Source organism: Sitophilus oryzae, unplaced genomic scaffold (assembly GCF_002938485.1).
Source record: "Sitophilus oryzae breed Bouriz unplaced genomic scaffold, Soryzae_2.0 scaffold_465_pilon_pilon, whole genome shotgun sequence".
Taxonomy (NCBI): Eukaryota; Metazoa; Arthropoda; class Insecta; order Coleoptera; family Curculionidae; genus Sitophilus; species Sitophilus oryzae.
This window is the reverse complement of record NW_022147046.1, coordinates 2,748,976-2,765,145: the sequence shown is the minus strand read 5'-3', so window position 1 is coordinate 2,765,145 and position 16,170 is coordinate 2,748,976. Positions and strand designations below refer to the sequence as shown.

The following is a 16,170-nucleotide window of genomic DNA, read 5'->3' as shown; positions in this document are numbered from 1 at the left end:
ATCGGTCCTTGAAAAAGCTAACTGCGAGAGTATTAAAGTCATGATTACAAAGTCCCGCTTAAGATGGGCTGGTCACGTATGCAGAATGCAAGAAAACCGCATACCAAAATCTCTGCTTTACGGTGAGCTTGTAGACGGTAAGAGGAGGCCGGGTGGACAACTCAAAAGGTTCATGGATATTTTCCACGAAAACTTAAAGGGAATTAACAAGCAGAATGAGTGGAAAGAGGCAGCTCACAATATAACAGAATGGAGAAGAATTGTAAATTCAGTTACAACCAAAAAGTAAAGAGGCAACAAAACAATGAGATTTTTGAATGTCTGGAGTGCGGTAGACAGATAACATCACGTATCGGGCTTTTAAGTCACAGGAAGGCTCATGAAAGAAAACGCCTTGCGTGACCATCTTCTGATGCGTGTCAAATACTCGTCAGCGAGTAATGGCGGTATGTTTTTTTATATGTAATTTACATTCTCCAGTGCTACTACTACTGCCTATGGATACCTGATATAGGTATCCAGAGGAGGAGGAGATATGATGCTACCGAAAGGTGGCACCATCCACATAACGTACCAACAACTACAAGGTAGCATATTTCACATTTTATTCAATTTCAAGTGTCAAATTTGTTAGAAATTTTCTTGTGCTACTAATGTGTTTCAGATTCAAAACCTATATATAATGTTTGTTATATATAGTGTTTTCACCTATATATAGTGTTTTCAATAATCTTACCTCGTTCTTCAATTGTCCATTATCAGCAGCCGCACTCCGCAAGTCTCCCTTCAACGTTTCCACTTCCATCTTCAGGATACTGAGATCGGCTTCCTGCTGCGCGTTCCTCACGCGCATCCTCTCCAGTTCCTCGTTCAAATTCGAGATGTCGCTCTTGAACAGCTTCATCTTGCTCTCGTGCCGCTCCCTGTCGCTGAGCAGTACCGAGCCGTTGAGGGTGGTTTGGAGCTCGGATATTTCCGACTTCACCTCGTAGAGGGCGTTGGACAGCCATTTGAGGGTGAGTTTGTCGTTTTTGGTTTGGGGAGGGGGTGTGGGTGGTACTCCGGAACGAAGTTGTTCGATTTCTAATCTGAAAATGAAATAAGGCAGTCGATTATTAATTATAACAGTTTAACTTCGACTACATTCCGTTTTATGACTCTGAAGATTTCGACAGACGATGAGAGAAAAAAGTCATGTCCTCCATACAAATCCATTTATTTCACTAAAAAAAGTTTCTAATATTTTTAAATTAACCATGGATGGGTTTATATACACGTTGGTCCGAACTGTATTCCGGAAACTTCGGCAGCATATTCTGCAGATAAAAATAAGTAAAAAAGTTCGTATAAAAGTATGCCCTAAAATGCTTAGTTTCGGAAATACAGGGTGTAGAAGTTTCAGTTTTATTTCAATTTTTTCCAAATAATTTATGAAGTAACATGAATATTTGGATGAAAATTGGCGTCTGGGAGTTTTTTGAGATGATAAATTTGATTTTGATGTCAATATAACTCCTGCTTGTAGAGGGCGCCACCTACATATTTTTTAACTGGTTTCAATGATAATAACTTTTCGTCCGTACCTGTATAAAACTACTGATTAAAAAAATATACATTTATTACGTTTTTACGTAAAAAAGGTCTCTTGATAAAAATCGCTAATGGTTCTCGAAATATTTGGAATCTAAATTATCAATACATGTCAATATTGAACGATATGAAGAACCGAACATGTTGACTAGATAGTTATTAGACTGAAATAATAAATTTAAAATATGTAGGTGCCAAATGTTCAACAGAAACTGTTTTATCATCATTTTTTCGCAGAAAAATTTATGATTAATTTAAAAAAAAAATTCTCAAATTTATTATTTCAGGTCAAATAACTATCTACTCAACGTGTTTATTTTTAGTCAATAATGGTAAGTATTGACTATTCCCATTCTAAATATCTAGAGAACGGTTGCTTGTAACGATTTTTACTAAGAGACATTTTTTACGTAAAAAATCACAGGAATGTATATTTTTACACTCAGTCGTTTTATACAGGTACGGAAGAAAAGTATTACGCTTCAAAACAGTTAAAACACATGTAGGTGGCGCCCTCTACAAGTCGGAGTCATATGGACGTCAAAATTAAATTCCTTATGTCGAAAAACACCCAGACACCAATTTTTATCTAAATATTGACATCACTTCAGAAATTATTTGGATAAAATCGAAATAAAAATGAAACTTCTACACCCTGTATCTCCGAATGAAAGCATTTTAGGACACTCATTTATACGAACTTTTGTACTTATTTTTATCTGCAGAATATGCTTCTGAAGTTTCCGGTATACAATTCGGACCACCCTGTATAATTCCGTCATGGCATCGTCTCTTGTCGTTTTTAACCAGTCTTTAGAATTTAGAATAAGTGGGAGGGGGGTTAATCTCTGCGACCTTAGAGATCTATTGTGTCCCCCTTTCTTGAGTTATAACTCATCATACAGTCCCAGGACTTCCTACGGAGACCCGTGTCCTTCACAGTCGAGGAGCTACGACCCAGGCCGGGTAGACGAAACGGTAGAGGTAGGAGGCTCCCGACCCTTGGAGGAGGTGGTAACTTGTACGCCACTTGCGGAGGATGGTCTCACGCAAGTGTCAGCCACCTCTCCTGTAGTTCTCTTTGGGTTTGGCCCCTTGAAACTTTCATTGTTACTGTTCCCAGTGTCGCTAGGGGGTTTCCCCACAGCTTCACCCGGTGATGTTTTTATTACTATTATTAGCAGATCTCATAATGTTCCCATGAGTAGCTAGGGACTTTTACCAGTCTGATTGGTTTACTTCAAAAGTGACAGATCATATTTCAATATGATTGGAGTGACGGAACGATGAACGACACATGGATGCAGATGCGTACAAACTCTACTTAAAATTATTAAAACTTGTCAAACTCTTTCAAAAAGAACAAAAGCCAGAAGACGTCTATGTCAAATAACTCGCGTTCTGGAAAATGATAAATATTTGCGATATTGATTTTGCATTTTGGTTAATGTTGTTCGTGTGTTTTGTGTCTTTTAGAGTTAAGTGGAGGAAAAATCGAGTGAAAAGTAAGTGTAGACCCAGAAAGTTGTATTAGCCACCAATGAAGTTTGTATCAACATCATTTTCAGCTTATTCAACCATTTCCAATTATGGTGTAGCCTCCCTCACATATTTAGATACTAGTCTATTGTTAGAGATTAGTCTATTGTTGGCTGTTTGGGCCCAAGTTAATTTCCTAATATCATGGCCCATCTCAGGTTCGGTCTTCTTCTCGGTCTCTTAATTACTCGTGGGTACCATGCTGTAATCTGTTGTCCGTCCTTCTTGCCAGGTGTTTTGCCCATTGCCACTTGAGGGATTCTATAGGGTGGATGACATCTATTACCTGGGTCTTTTGTCGTGTCCACTCTATTCTTTTACGGTCTCTCTTGGTTATTTCCAGCATATTTCATTCCATTGGGCGTTGTGCGACCTGCAGTTTCCTTATGTTGTTCGTTTTAAGTGTCCCGGTTTCGCATGCATAGGTCATCACTGGTAGTACACATTGGTCGAATGTTTTCTTCTTTACATAGAGTGGCATCCTAGCTTTGAATATTATTGAGTTTCTTCCATAAGTACTCTATGCTAACTTAATTCTTCTGTTGATTTCTGGTAGTAGAGATGCCGAGCTGTGTATTAGTTGTCCCAAATATATGTATGTATTCTTCTATTATTTCCAGTATTGTTTTATTTATTAGAATGTCTTTTCTGTCCACTATGTAGTACGTTCCACATTACTTTAGTTTTTGCTAAGTTCATTTTGAGATCCACTTTATTGTTGGTGGTGTTGAGATTTGAACACCGGTGTTAGGTGTTGATGACCACCGGTGTTTCAGTGTTTCATCGGTGTTTATCTCGACACCGGTGTTTATCTCGACATCGGTGTTTATCTGAACACCGATGTTTACCTCAGCACCGGTATCGCGATGAACACCGGTGTCTAGATCAACACCGGTCTCGGTGTCGATGTCGATGGTGCCATTTGTTTGTCTTTTTTTTAGTTTTTTTTAATGTAATATTTTTTACTTTATTTTACAGCTACAGAGTTTTTGTTTCTTTATGTTTTGTTTTGTTTTCTGTTGTGTTTGTGATTAAACAATTTTTACTTTATAGTTGTTTATCTCATGCTTCCACTTTATTTTAGTGATTGGTCTGGCAAAAAGTATATTTAAATTTGAAAGCTTTAAGTTAAAGTCTGTGCGCTTTAATAAACGATAAAAATAAGCACCGATACGACACTATTATTATCAGGGTTTATTTTCAACTTATTAATTAACATTATTTCTTGTTTAACCCGTTTACCAAACACTGGTGTCGTAGTCAAAACCGGTATCGAGATGAACACCGGTGTCTAGACCAACACCACTGTTGATATGAACACCGGTGTCGGTATCAACACCGGTGTCGGAGCCAACACCGGTGTCGGTGTAGACACCGGAACACCGGTACACCGGATAGTCCATATTTCACCACGGATGTCAGCCCAACACCGGTGTTGAAACGGTGTTTGGAACAGGCCTAGTATTTAGTTCGTAAATTTGTGCTTGTAGTTCTTCAGGACTATTGACAATTAGGACTATGTTACCAACGAATTTTAGATAGTTAATATATTTTCCATCTATTTGTAATCCTTTGTTGCTCCAGTCCAGTTAAAGGAAGATTTCTTATAATGTTGTGAACAGCTTTGGGGATATCGCGTCTCCCTGTCGTACTCCTTTGCCAGTGGGGAAATCTAGGGTTGTTTTATGGTATCATTACTCGTGCTTTGGCTTCTTGGTGGCGAGAGTTTCTATACAGGGTGTACCAGAAATAAGTGCAAATATTTTAAGGGGTGGTAGATCTGGCCAAAAGAAACATTTTTTTCTCTTTACCGTTTTTCAAATAAGTCCAAAATAACCGAGTTATTTTACTTTGAAAATTTCCAATAAAAATCATTTTTTGCTAAAATTTTGAGAACCACTGGATCTTTTCTGGATTTTCTTTCATGTAAATTTAAGCTACTACCTATGTTGCCATATTATCAAGAAATTATGTTTGTTAACTTAAAATTAAAAAATATTCCAAATTTTTTTTTTCAAAAAATTCCAAATTTTCAAATTATTTTTTTTGCAAAAAATACCTCATGGGCGTGTTTCTGAGGCCGAAATATACTACCAGTTAAAATATTTGCACTTATTTTTGGGACACCCTGTATAAGGCTTGTCAATACCTTGTTTTGCTAGGGCTTCTATTATTGCTTTAGGATACATCGAATCGAAAGACTTCTCAAAGTCTATAAAGTCTAGGGCTAGTGGAAGTTCGTATTCTTTTGTTCGGCTGATAGTTTATTAGGCTCTTAGTGTATTATGTTTATTTTTTTGGATCGTTCTATAGCAGCATATTTGAAGTATTTAATTGACCATATCGTATATATTGTTGCAACATTTTCAATACAATTTTTTCCACAAAAAGCAAAATGATTAATATTTAAATATTTTTTTCGTATGTGGATGAAGTCCAAAATATAAAATTGGGTCAAACGCGAACTGGCTATTTTTTCGAAATGCATAAATTACAAAAAATGCCGTGTATAAATTATAACAGTAGATGTATTTTAAATACACAAATTTACAGCTCCCTGCTTTAAATTGTGTTTTCTGCTTACTACACCGTAATTAATGGTATCGACGCGCAATATTTGAATTTATAATTGAATTTTACGTTGTTTGTATGCTGAAATTGCCTATTGATATTTTTAAAAATATTTGCTTTTTTAACAAAATATAAAAAATACAGTTTTTCATCATTTAGTTTATTAAACTTTTTTTTGTCAGTAATAATCAAAATCCAATTTATGTTACTATTCAATTTGATGCTGTCGGTATTTCAGATTCAGACAAATATTCAAAATATTTTGCTCATGTAAGACAGAGGTATTTTTTGCGGTATTGGCACCATATAAAAAAAGATTAAGAACGATATTGAAACTATAAGGATTTTGGACTTTCATTACCTTTATTTACTTTTACTTATACAAAGTTTTGGAAAGTGTAAAAAGAGAAAAGAAAGTATCACTGATCGTTATCAAGTGTGAAGTAATCTAAATGTGAAAATGTAAATCAAATAATACTTTATCAAAATTAGTTTTTGTTAATATCTACATAATATATATAAAATGCTAATGTTTATCTGTGTCGTCTCTACTGAAGTAACGACTTGCTCTAGAAAGTTGCTTTTTTTACTAAAAGATTACTAATTGGCTCTTCTAAAAACTGTAGTCGCCGGATTTTTTGTTTTTCATTTAATTAAAAAAAATAAAAAGGTTTTTTTTCCTGATGTCGTGGCGGATGTGCCAGACTTCAACTAGTATATTATATATTTTTATAAACAAAATACCGGGTGCGTTTCAAAAGTTGCTCACCCCTATAACTTTTTTATTTTTTCAGATATACAGGGTGTTTCAAAACAAATGCGAAAAACTTTAGGGGGTGATTCCTTGTTCAAAATAAAAGGTAGTTTGCTTCATAAACGTTGGGTCAAAAGTCAACCATTAGGGAGATATCGCGGTACAAAGATGGCGGAAAAATAATGTTCTTATTTTTTATCTTGAAAACGAAAAGAGATAGACTAATGAAATTTTACGGAAGCATTACTGTTATGAAAACACACTTTCTGGTAATTTTTTCACTTTTTAAAATGAGTGGAAGGGGTTGAAATAAACTACCCCTATCATTGTTGTTAATGAAATTTAAAGAAAAATCTTATCAAACACATGCAAAAATTAATAAAATAATTTTGATAGCTTAGTTTATTTAGAAACTTTTTTATCTCTTGTATTTTTTTGATAAAACTCACCGATTTGAAATTAAAAAATAAAATGTAAAGCATTACATGTCAGGACAAAAAAACATTTTTAGATAAAGAATCTAGTGGGCAGCTGTAATGTTTTTAGGAAAAACTAGTCGGCCGCTATTACTTTTTAGGATGTTTCTAATATTGTTTTATTTGACATTACCCTACTGCAATACGTTATTATCTAGATTATTATTATTATCATTATTATCACTAGATTCTTATCTAAAAATATTTTAGTCCTGACATGTAATGCTTTACATTTTATTTTTTTAATTTCAAATCGGTGAGTTTATAAAAAAAATACAAAGAGATAAGAAGTTTCTAAACAAACTAAACTATCCAAATTATTTTTTTTGCATGTTGATGAGATTTTCTTTAAATTTCGTTAACATGAATGCTAGGGGTAGTTTATTCTATCTCTTTTCGTTTTCAAGATAAAAAATAAGAACATTATTTTTCCGCCATCTTTGTACCGCGATATCTCCCTAATGGTTGACTTTTGACCCAACGTTTATGAAGCAAACTACCCTTTATTTTGAACAAGGAATCACCCCCTGAAGTTTTTCGCATTTATTTTGAAACACCCTGTATAAATGAGATTTGGTTTGTTAATATATGACATAAATTAGGATGGATTGACGTTATCAATAATTGTTTTCGGTCACTTCCTGTTTCACCGGAAATAACTACAACTTTTGATTTTTAAATGGCACCCCCAGTATATTTTTACTTTATTGGATAGAAAATGACATTCTGAATGGAATGACATATCATATGTCAACTTTTGACATTTTTGCTTAAAAATAAATCGCATTTTAAATTTCAATCTAGAGTGTCATGGCTGTGTTAAAAACACTAATTTATAATCAAGGAGCCTTGGAAAAATAGATTTGATCGTCTAATGTTTTTCGTGTCTTGTCCTGGCCGGTTAAAAAATGCCCAAATCGTTTTTTTAATCATATCTCAATTTTTTCAAATGGATCAAGGGTGGCTCATTAGCATATTTGGAAAAGCATTTTTTTTATAAAAATTTGATACCACACTTATGTTTAGAGTCAAATTGTCGTTATGAACCGCATGTTACAATTTCAAATAAACCGTGTGCGAAAATGTCAAAAGTTGACATATGATATGTCATTCTATTCAGAGTGTCATTTTCTATCGAATAAAGTAAAAAAATACCTGGGTGTCATTTAAAAATCAAAACTTGTCATTTCCGGTGAAACAGGAGGTGACCACAAACAATTGAATACGTCTATCAATCCTAATTTATGTCATGTACTAACATACCAAGTCTGTTTTTTTTATTTGAATAAATAATAAAGCTATAAGGGAGAGCCACTTTTGAGGCGCACTCGGTTCAAATATTATTGAATTAAAAAATGTAGATAAAAATCTTTCTAGATGGTTTGACTAACGTTCACTTTGAATTAAATGCAGTGAAAATTAAGATCTAGTAGCTTATAACATAATATGTTTTTTTTATTAAAGTTTCATATCTTTTCATAAATAGCAATATTTGAACTTAGTTTTTAAACAAATTTTAAATATCTAGTAAATATTAGACTTGAATGTGGTAGACAAAGATGGAGTATTAAAACTAAAAGGGTTTCGGACTTCCATTGTCTTTATTTATTTTGCTTACACAACGTTTCGGTCAGAAGTATCACTGACCGTTATCAAGTGTGAGCTAAACTTTCAAATTACAGTCACATTACAGTTTAGTTCACACTTGATAACGGTCAGTGATACCTCTGACCGAAACGTTGTGTAAGCAAAATGAATAAAGACAGTGGAAGTCCGAAACTCTTTTAGTTTTAAATATTATATTATATATAATTTTTTAAATATTAATATTATATTATATATATATATATATAAACAACCTACACTAAAACGCACAAAACGTGGTATTCATTTCACTTATTCTTACTTTATCTAGTATTCTGATTGCTATTAAGAACGTTCTAACAAAATAAACCAAATAACTATGAAACTTTGAAATAAACCGTAAAAATAAACGTCTCTAGTTTAGCTAACAATTGAAAATGTTCCAAAAATCCATCGTTTCTTCTTGGAAGAACATCCAGAACTGGTAGACAAAAGTTTTTCTCTTCCTTGAAATGATTGAGAAAGGAATCCAACTGTCTATCGGTTACATTTAAGATTATAGACTAATGTTTTCAACAGATCGAAGCCAAATTTTGTGTTTGACGAAAATGGTACTATTAACAAATTTAAAATCTCGCTGATTTTTAAAATATCTAAATAACATAAGCCCCTCGTAAAATAATGCATTTCTTTATACTCAGTTCTTGATCTTTTTATTCAATGTTATATATTAAACAAAGATAAAAACGTCTGACATTTGTGTCAGAAAGAAAGATAATACCGAAAAAAAAAGATACCCGAATCAGAAATATCGAATTTCGCCATCAAAGTAATTAGAATCCGAAATCTATCAAGATAGACTGTCCTACCTATTGGAAATGGCTTTTCAATCCGGAAGCTATTAATCTGTGCCCTATATCGATTCCTGGCCAAACGAAATTATATCTAAAGTAGGACGATGTCGCTTGCATTCCATTTTTATTTCCTCGTCCTTCCCCTCAGTATCGTCCTTTATTAATCCAACTTACTTTAGGCCATTTTCTTATATGTTTAATTAATGTCAATTTTTGCTTCTCTATATTTGTTTTTTTTTTCAATAACAAGGGGCCGTCCTCTGCCGGAAACACTGCGACCTGTGAGGCCTATTGTGTTTGTCCCCTTTCTATATATGCAAATCTGCACCCATTCTCCTACCGCTGTGCCCTGTACTAACTTATTCAGGTCCTTGATAGGATGGGAGCATAGTTCCTCCGGTTCTAGCCTAGCTTTCCCAAATAAAAAGTGTCGCTTGCGATCCAGAGCCTCGCAATGACATATTATGTGCTCCGCTTTTTCAGGATCTTTATCGCAGAGTCTACAGCAAAGACTTCCTTGATACAGGTTGAGCTTGTTCAGGTAACATTTGACAGCTATGTGTCCTGTCGAGAGGCCTGTTGTAATCCGCACTTTATTCCTGCTAAGCATTAGCAGTTTTTTTTGTGGTTTTATAGCTAGGTCTTTGGATAAAGGCCTTGCTGTGCCTGTGCCCCTGCTTATTTCTCCAGTGGACATTCTGCTTTTCCCTGATCCAGAGTTTTAGTGCACTACGGCCATACATTTGGGTATTCCCAGTACTGACTCTGGACCAAGATAGGATGCCGATCTTGGCTAGCTCATCGGATTTTTCGTTGCCTTGGATGCCGCTGTGGCCCGGTACTCAGAATTTGTTTACCGGTTATTAATTTTATATATCTTGTCTATCTCAAGTCAGTATTCTGAAAATGTATATATGTTTATTTTTGCTTTTTGTTATTGGTTATTATATTTCTTTTATTTTTTTTTAATTTGTTTTAGTAATTTCTGCGTTCTGAATAAAATACTACACTTGAAATTAATTCTGATAGATTTACTTTGTATCATGCAATTAAATTGAACGAAAATAATGTCAACATTATTCTCCATATATTTTATGAAAATTCGTAAAACTGATATTTTTCAAGTCTTTGTTTCTGACGATTATACACATTTTTAAAGGGTATTTTTTAGCCCATGCTATTTTTGTAACTTTATGTGTGGCACCATTTTATTAAAAAAAATTGTGTTAAACCTCTTTAAAATAGCACTACTTGTTTTAAACTTACGTTAAATATTTGTTTAAAACTGTCTTTGTAATAAACTGTTAAAAATCTCTGATATAAAAAGAATTAAACACGAAGTTATCATATTAACCTAGTATTGTTGTAAGTTCAACTCGTTATAATAGAAAAAAATATACCTAAATCTGATAACAGAACTTATAAAAACATGGTACTTAGGGCCGTTTTCCCATCACTTATTAAGGTTCTTCTTCTTAAAGTGCCTTCTCCATTCAGTGAAGATCGGCAACAACCATGGCAAATTCCTCTCTATTTTTCGCTCTTCTCAGCAAAGTATGTGAGTCCAGGCCTGTCCAATCTCTGATGTTCTTCAGCCAGGAGCATTGCCGTCGTCCGGATCCGCGCTTTCCCTCAATTTTACCCTCGATGATGAGCTGAAGGAATTCATACTTGCTATGTCTCATGATATGGCCCAAATAGGCTGCTTTCCTCTTTTTTATTATGTCGAGGAGTTCTCGGTCCTTGTTCAGTTTAATATGTTTAAATGCTTTGGTTTTTGAGATAAAAAAAACATCATTATAATTCCTATATTTCTAGGTAGTTCATTTTACATTAACCTGTATATTATATTATTTATTTTTTCTTAATTGATAGTAGAACAGATAAAAATGTTATTCACTGAACACAAAAATTAAATGTTTCACTAACTTACACATCATTTTCTAAAATTAATATGATAAGTAAAAATAGATATATTAAAAAATTGTGATAATCGTGAAATGGCTAAATAGTTTTTTTAAGGCTGTACTTAAACTGCCGTTAAACGGTAGCTTACTAAAATACCGTTAATAGGTATGACGTCGTTGATGTGACGCACTTGACGACTTGACGGCTTTATGAAATATAGGAATTTTATAAGGACTAACCAACGCTATCCAGCCCACCAAATAACCAACTTAACCAACGCAACTAACCTCGACACTGATAAAAAAATTTAAAAAACAAATATAAATTAGTAAAAACCAACCAACCCCACCATATAACCAACTAACCAATGAATTAACACCCTCCAAATAACCACGCTAACCAACCCTCCAAATAACTAAGAGATGAGATATTTAAAGATATTTAAATATGCATGCTATAATAAAAAAGTTTGTAAACACCCTGTACATTACTTTTCAGAGTTAATTCTAGTGCTGACTTGAAGCCAAGGAAATAAAGTTTACTAAAAAACTTGATTGCTTCCTTAAATGTATACAGGGTTATGAAAAATTGCTGGTCTATTTTAAATATTTATTTTACATAAAAACTTCGTTATTTCAAATACAACATCCTGTATTTTTTTAAATAAGTCAAAGCAGATTTAAATGCTTTTTCAAACTGTATTAGGGTTTCCTATACCTATGTGGCTCAGATTTTGAATAAAAAGCGATTTTTCAATAAAATTTTAATCAAGATTGTAATCAAGATTTGGTGTAGCCATGGCAACTTTCTAGTGGCACTTACTAGCTATTTTCAAAATTGACATTAGTTTATGGACTTTATTTAAATTTATAACAGTTTACTTTTATTTAATTTTTCTACAATAGTTTAATAAGGAAGTATTCATTACTTTATCAAGAAAAATAAAGTAGTTCTTTTTGATTTATATTACGATTACGACTTGTAGAAATATTGGATTTTCTATAAAAGAACCAATAATTATTTAAAATTAATTTTTAGACACTCTATATAAGTATATATATATATATATATTAGTATAATTTTGGTTTTAAAAACTTAAATGCGCCTAGAGAAAATGAAGCATTAAAATTGTTACAGTATTTTCACAAAAACGTAAATATTTCAAAAACGGTAAGATTAAAATGCGGTAAACCTTAATCAAATTTACTTTTATTTTAATCGTAGAAACTAAAAGTGTAATAATATACAAGGTGTTCCATTTAAAAGAAATACAACTTTGATATTTTTTTTATTTGGGACATGTATCTTGTAAAATATTTTTAAATTGTAGCCCTAATAGTCCTTCAACAAACCCAAAACTTACAATTTATAAAAATCTAATCATTTAACTATACAATACTCCGTGTCGTATGTGCTGAACAACCCTGTATAATTTTTATTTTTTTAAGCTTCTACATTATATATTTTTTCTTTATTACAGCAATATATTTCGAAATATAAGATCTATTATACTAACTACTGGCGTTTATCCCTTGTGTATATTAATAAAATCTATATAAATTATACCGATAATATTTATGTATCATGCAAACCTCATTAAACAATAAGCCTCACTGCCGAGTTTAAACGATTCAATTTGTTTATTAAGCCGATTTCTATATGAAAAACACGACAATTTTTTACAAAAAGTAGTGTCACGCGATGAGGCCATTTGGATTAACTGCGGAAAATGCAGAAAAGCAATGAAAAACTTTCATTACTGCAAATGGACTACTCGATATACGTTGTAGCCCTTTTTGCGCCACTATTTCATTTTTACCTTTTGCTGTTAGTTACAAGGGTGCAGCAATCAGAAACGGCCGCCCGACAAATACGTATACAGGGTTATTGAAAAGTAAACCATAAAAAATTACATTGAATATCTAGTTTGGTCTTTTTTAGTATTTGTTTCTTTATGGTTGTTTTTTGATTCTAATTATGTGATCTGTGATTTTTAAAAATATGCGGGGATATGATATGTTGAGTTAAAAGTACAGGGTGTCCCATTTTTGTTTCTCATTGATGAGTAGAGATACAAAGATGTGGGTTTCACATCACTCATCGCTGTTCTACTTTTTTTTTATGAAACTAAAGAATGCTACACAAAGATTTGTCATATCCTTCTTACTTCCTAAAATACAGGGCGACTTTTAAAATGTTTTATTTTTCGACCCCTTTGTATATATCTGGGTTATCTTTTAACTTAACGATCCACTGGCGTGACTAGTTTTTCGGTAGAAGCTGTCATTTTCGAAATATGAGTTTTATGTTTTTTAAATGAGATAACCTGTATATTATTTTATTTATTTGGCTCATTATCAGTTCATATACTCTACATACTTTCATAAACAAGGTAAAATATATATTATTTAACTTTTTAACATAAAACAACCTAATTTAAAAGAGTATTATTATTTTATTTTATTTAATTTAACCAGACAATTTTGCTTTCCATCATGTTATCTCAATAAACTGCACTGAAAAAGAACTTGTGCAGTTTTTAGATAACACGCTGTCAATCAGAGTGATCGGTATTTTTGATGCACTTGTGTAATAATTCCACACAAGAAACTAGCTTGGAATAGCCAATAACCAAAATTTGATATCGAATAAAATAACTACCATTTTTCATTCTTAAATGGTACCCTGGGCATTTGTTTTTACTACTTTATTTGATAGATAATGACAGGGACGGGAAAGTGAAATAGCAAAAGCGGTTCCACCGTTTCCATGGAAATTTCAAATAAAATAGTTCCAGCCTCAGGCGCTAGGTGGTAGTGCAATTAATTTTTAGGTTAAGAAGTTGCTATTAGTTATTGCCAGATGGCGTTAAATCAGAATTTTTTTGTAGTTTCTATCACGGGGGTGTCACTTGTATGGGAAAACAGGCAACAGTCAAATTTAAACGTGCCAGGACCAACGACAAAGAAAGCAACATCTGCCAGGCATTGGCTTTCTTTGTCACTCATATTGCTTAAATCATGATACTGCGGCCATTTTGTCAACAAGCTGGCCGGGCTGTCCTGGCAAGTGATTTAAAAAATTTTGCTATTTTACAATATTAAATTACCATTTGGATGTATTTAATGTTAACTGGTAAGTCAGAAATTACATACAAATACTTTATTCGTAAATACAACTAAGATGTAAACGTATTTTTGTATTTTTAGATTTCAACTTTTGCCCGCCGATAGAACTTGCCTGGCAGCGTACCTGTTTAACTAAACGTATTATTTCCTGATAATAATATCAAAACACGTAAGTACCTCTATAATTTATGACGAAAAATTATTTTGATTATGTTTTATATTATTTAAATACTTTCTAACCTCAAATAATAGTAAGATCCTTGTTTATATCGCACAGCCCGTTCAAAACTGTATTGTCTTCAAAAAATGTTTACAAAACAAACAATTATTACAAAAACAATATCCTTTTAATCTGATTTATACCTCAGAAGGATGCCAGTAAAATTTTATTAAATCAACATTATATTATTTGGCCATTAATATGCAAAAAGGAGCATATTGCCTTAACTTAAATTTTCTTTTACTTCTCCTGACAATGTTCTCTATATTCTCTATTTTGAGTTAGTAAACTTTTGAACGGGATGTTGCGATATATAAAATACATAATATATCCAAGGGTATGATCTGATAAAAGTATTTTTGATGCATTTTTTGGTTGTTTATGCACGTTGGCTTGGTTTATGTTTTATTCAGCTTATATTTATTTGGTATAACAGTTTTTTTTGCCTTTGGAATGGCATGCATTGATAGTGTTTCATTAGATCATTAAAGGAATTTAAATTAGCATATATGTTTTGTGATATTAGTGTGTTATCATGATACAGTTAGTTGTATCATAGTGCCTTATGCATGTTATTTACCTATTATATACTTATGTATTATCAGTAAATAGATGATAATATACTACTAAAATGTCTTTTTAATAGTATGTTTATCTTTCCAATTCACTAGTTATTTGCAAAATGTATTTTGAACTAATTTAAGTCATTGATTATCATATATTATTAATTGATCATCTTTCTTTTTCAGGTTCCGGGATATTCTTTTTCATTGTTAAAAAAATATATATATATTTCAATATTATTGTAATATAAATCGCAGCTCTAAAAAATAAATGATATTGTTTACTAATGTGTAATTTATTTACTATGGAATTTTCTCTGAAAATAATAAGCCTTTAATAATATCATTGATTTGCTGTGTAAAGTTAATAGACATATTTTTTAATACATTAAATTATATTAAAGTAATAAAAAATATGTTTATTAACTTTAAACAGTAAGTCAGTGATTCTTATAAAAATATTTTTTTTAAAATTTCCCCTCTTTTAAGCCCCGCCCCTCCAATTCCCCTCAATTTAGCTAGTACTGCCAGGCGACACCAGGTGGCGTCTGTTTCCATTTTTTAACATGATGTTAGCATTTCTTTAATGCACCTATTCTCTGGTTTCTATAGTTTCCAACGGCCATTTTGTCATACTATTGTCAAATTCTCAAAAAATATAGTCTTTGTCATAGCGCCAATCATAATATTATCAAATGATTATCAAAACGTTTTTCAAACTATCTATAATTTGTTATATGTGTTTTAATTAGACAATTCCTTTTGTTTGCGGCCCTAAAAATATAATGTAAATCCTTTATTTTTGCCATAAACCATTTACCCAAAAGTCAACCTCACCTTCACGTGGTGCACCCTGTTTACACAAACGAGGCTCTGACGTCCGAGTATAGGCGGTATAACCTATATATATCCCTCGGACCCACCATCTTTCTGGGGAAGAGGAGTAGTGAACTGCTCCTAGCCGGCCGAGAACGTAGCACAAG

At 32.5% G+C, this 16,170-nt stretch overlaps 2 protein-coding genes across 2 annotated transcripts in view; one reads left to right on the top strand and one right to left on the bottom strand.

Annotated features, from left to right (window-relative positions):
- LOC115885864 (methyltransferase-like protein 22) overlaps positions 1-16,170 on the top strand; it is a 118,965-nt gene that overhangs the window by 28,756 nt on the left and 74,039 nt on the right. The window lies entirely within an intron of this gene.
- LOC115885862 (protein scabrous) overlaps positions 1-16,170 on the bottom strand; it is a 45,964-nt gene that overhangs the window by 18,418 nt on the left and 11,376 nt on the right. Inside the window, exon 2 of the mRNA XM_030904884.1 lies at positions 737-1,088. Coding sequence (XP_030760744.1) covers positions 737-1,088 — 352 coding nt within the window. The remainder of the gene's footprint in view (positions 1-736; positions 1,089-16,170) is intronic.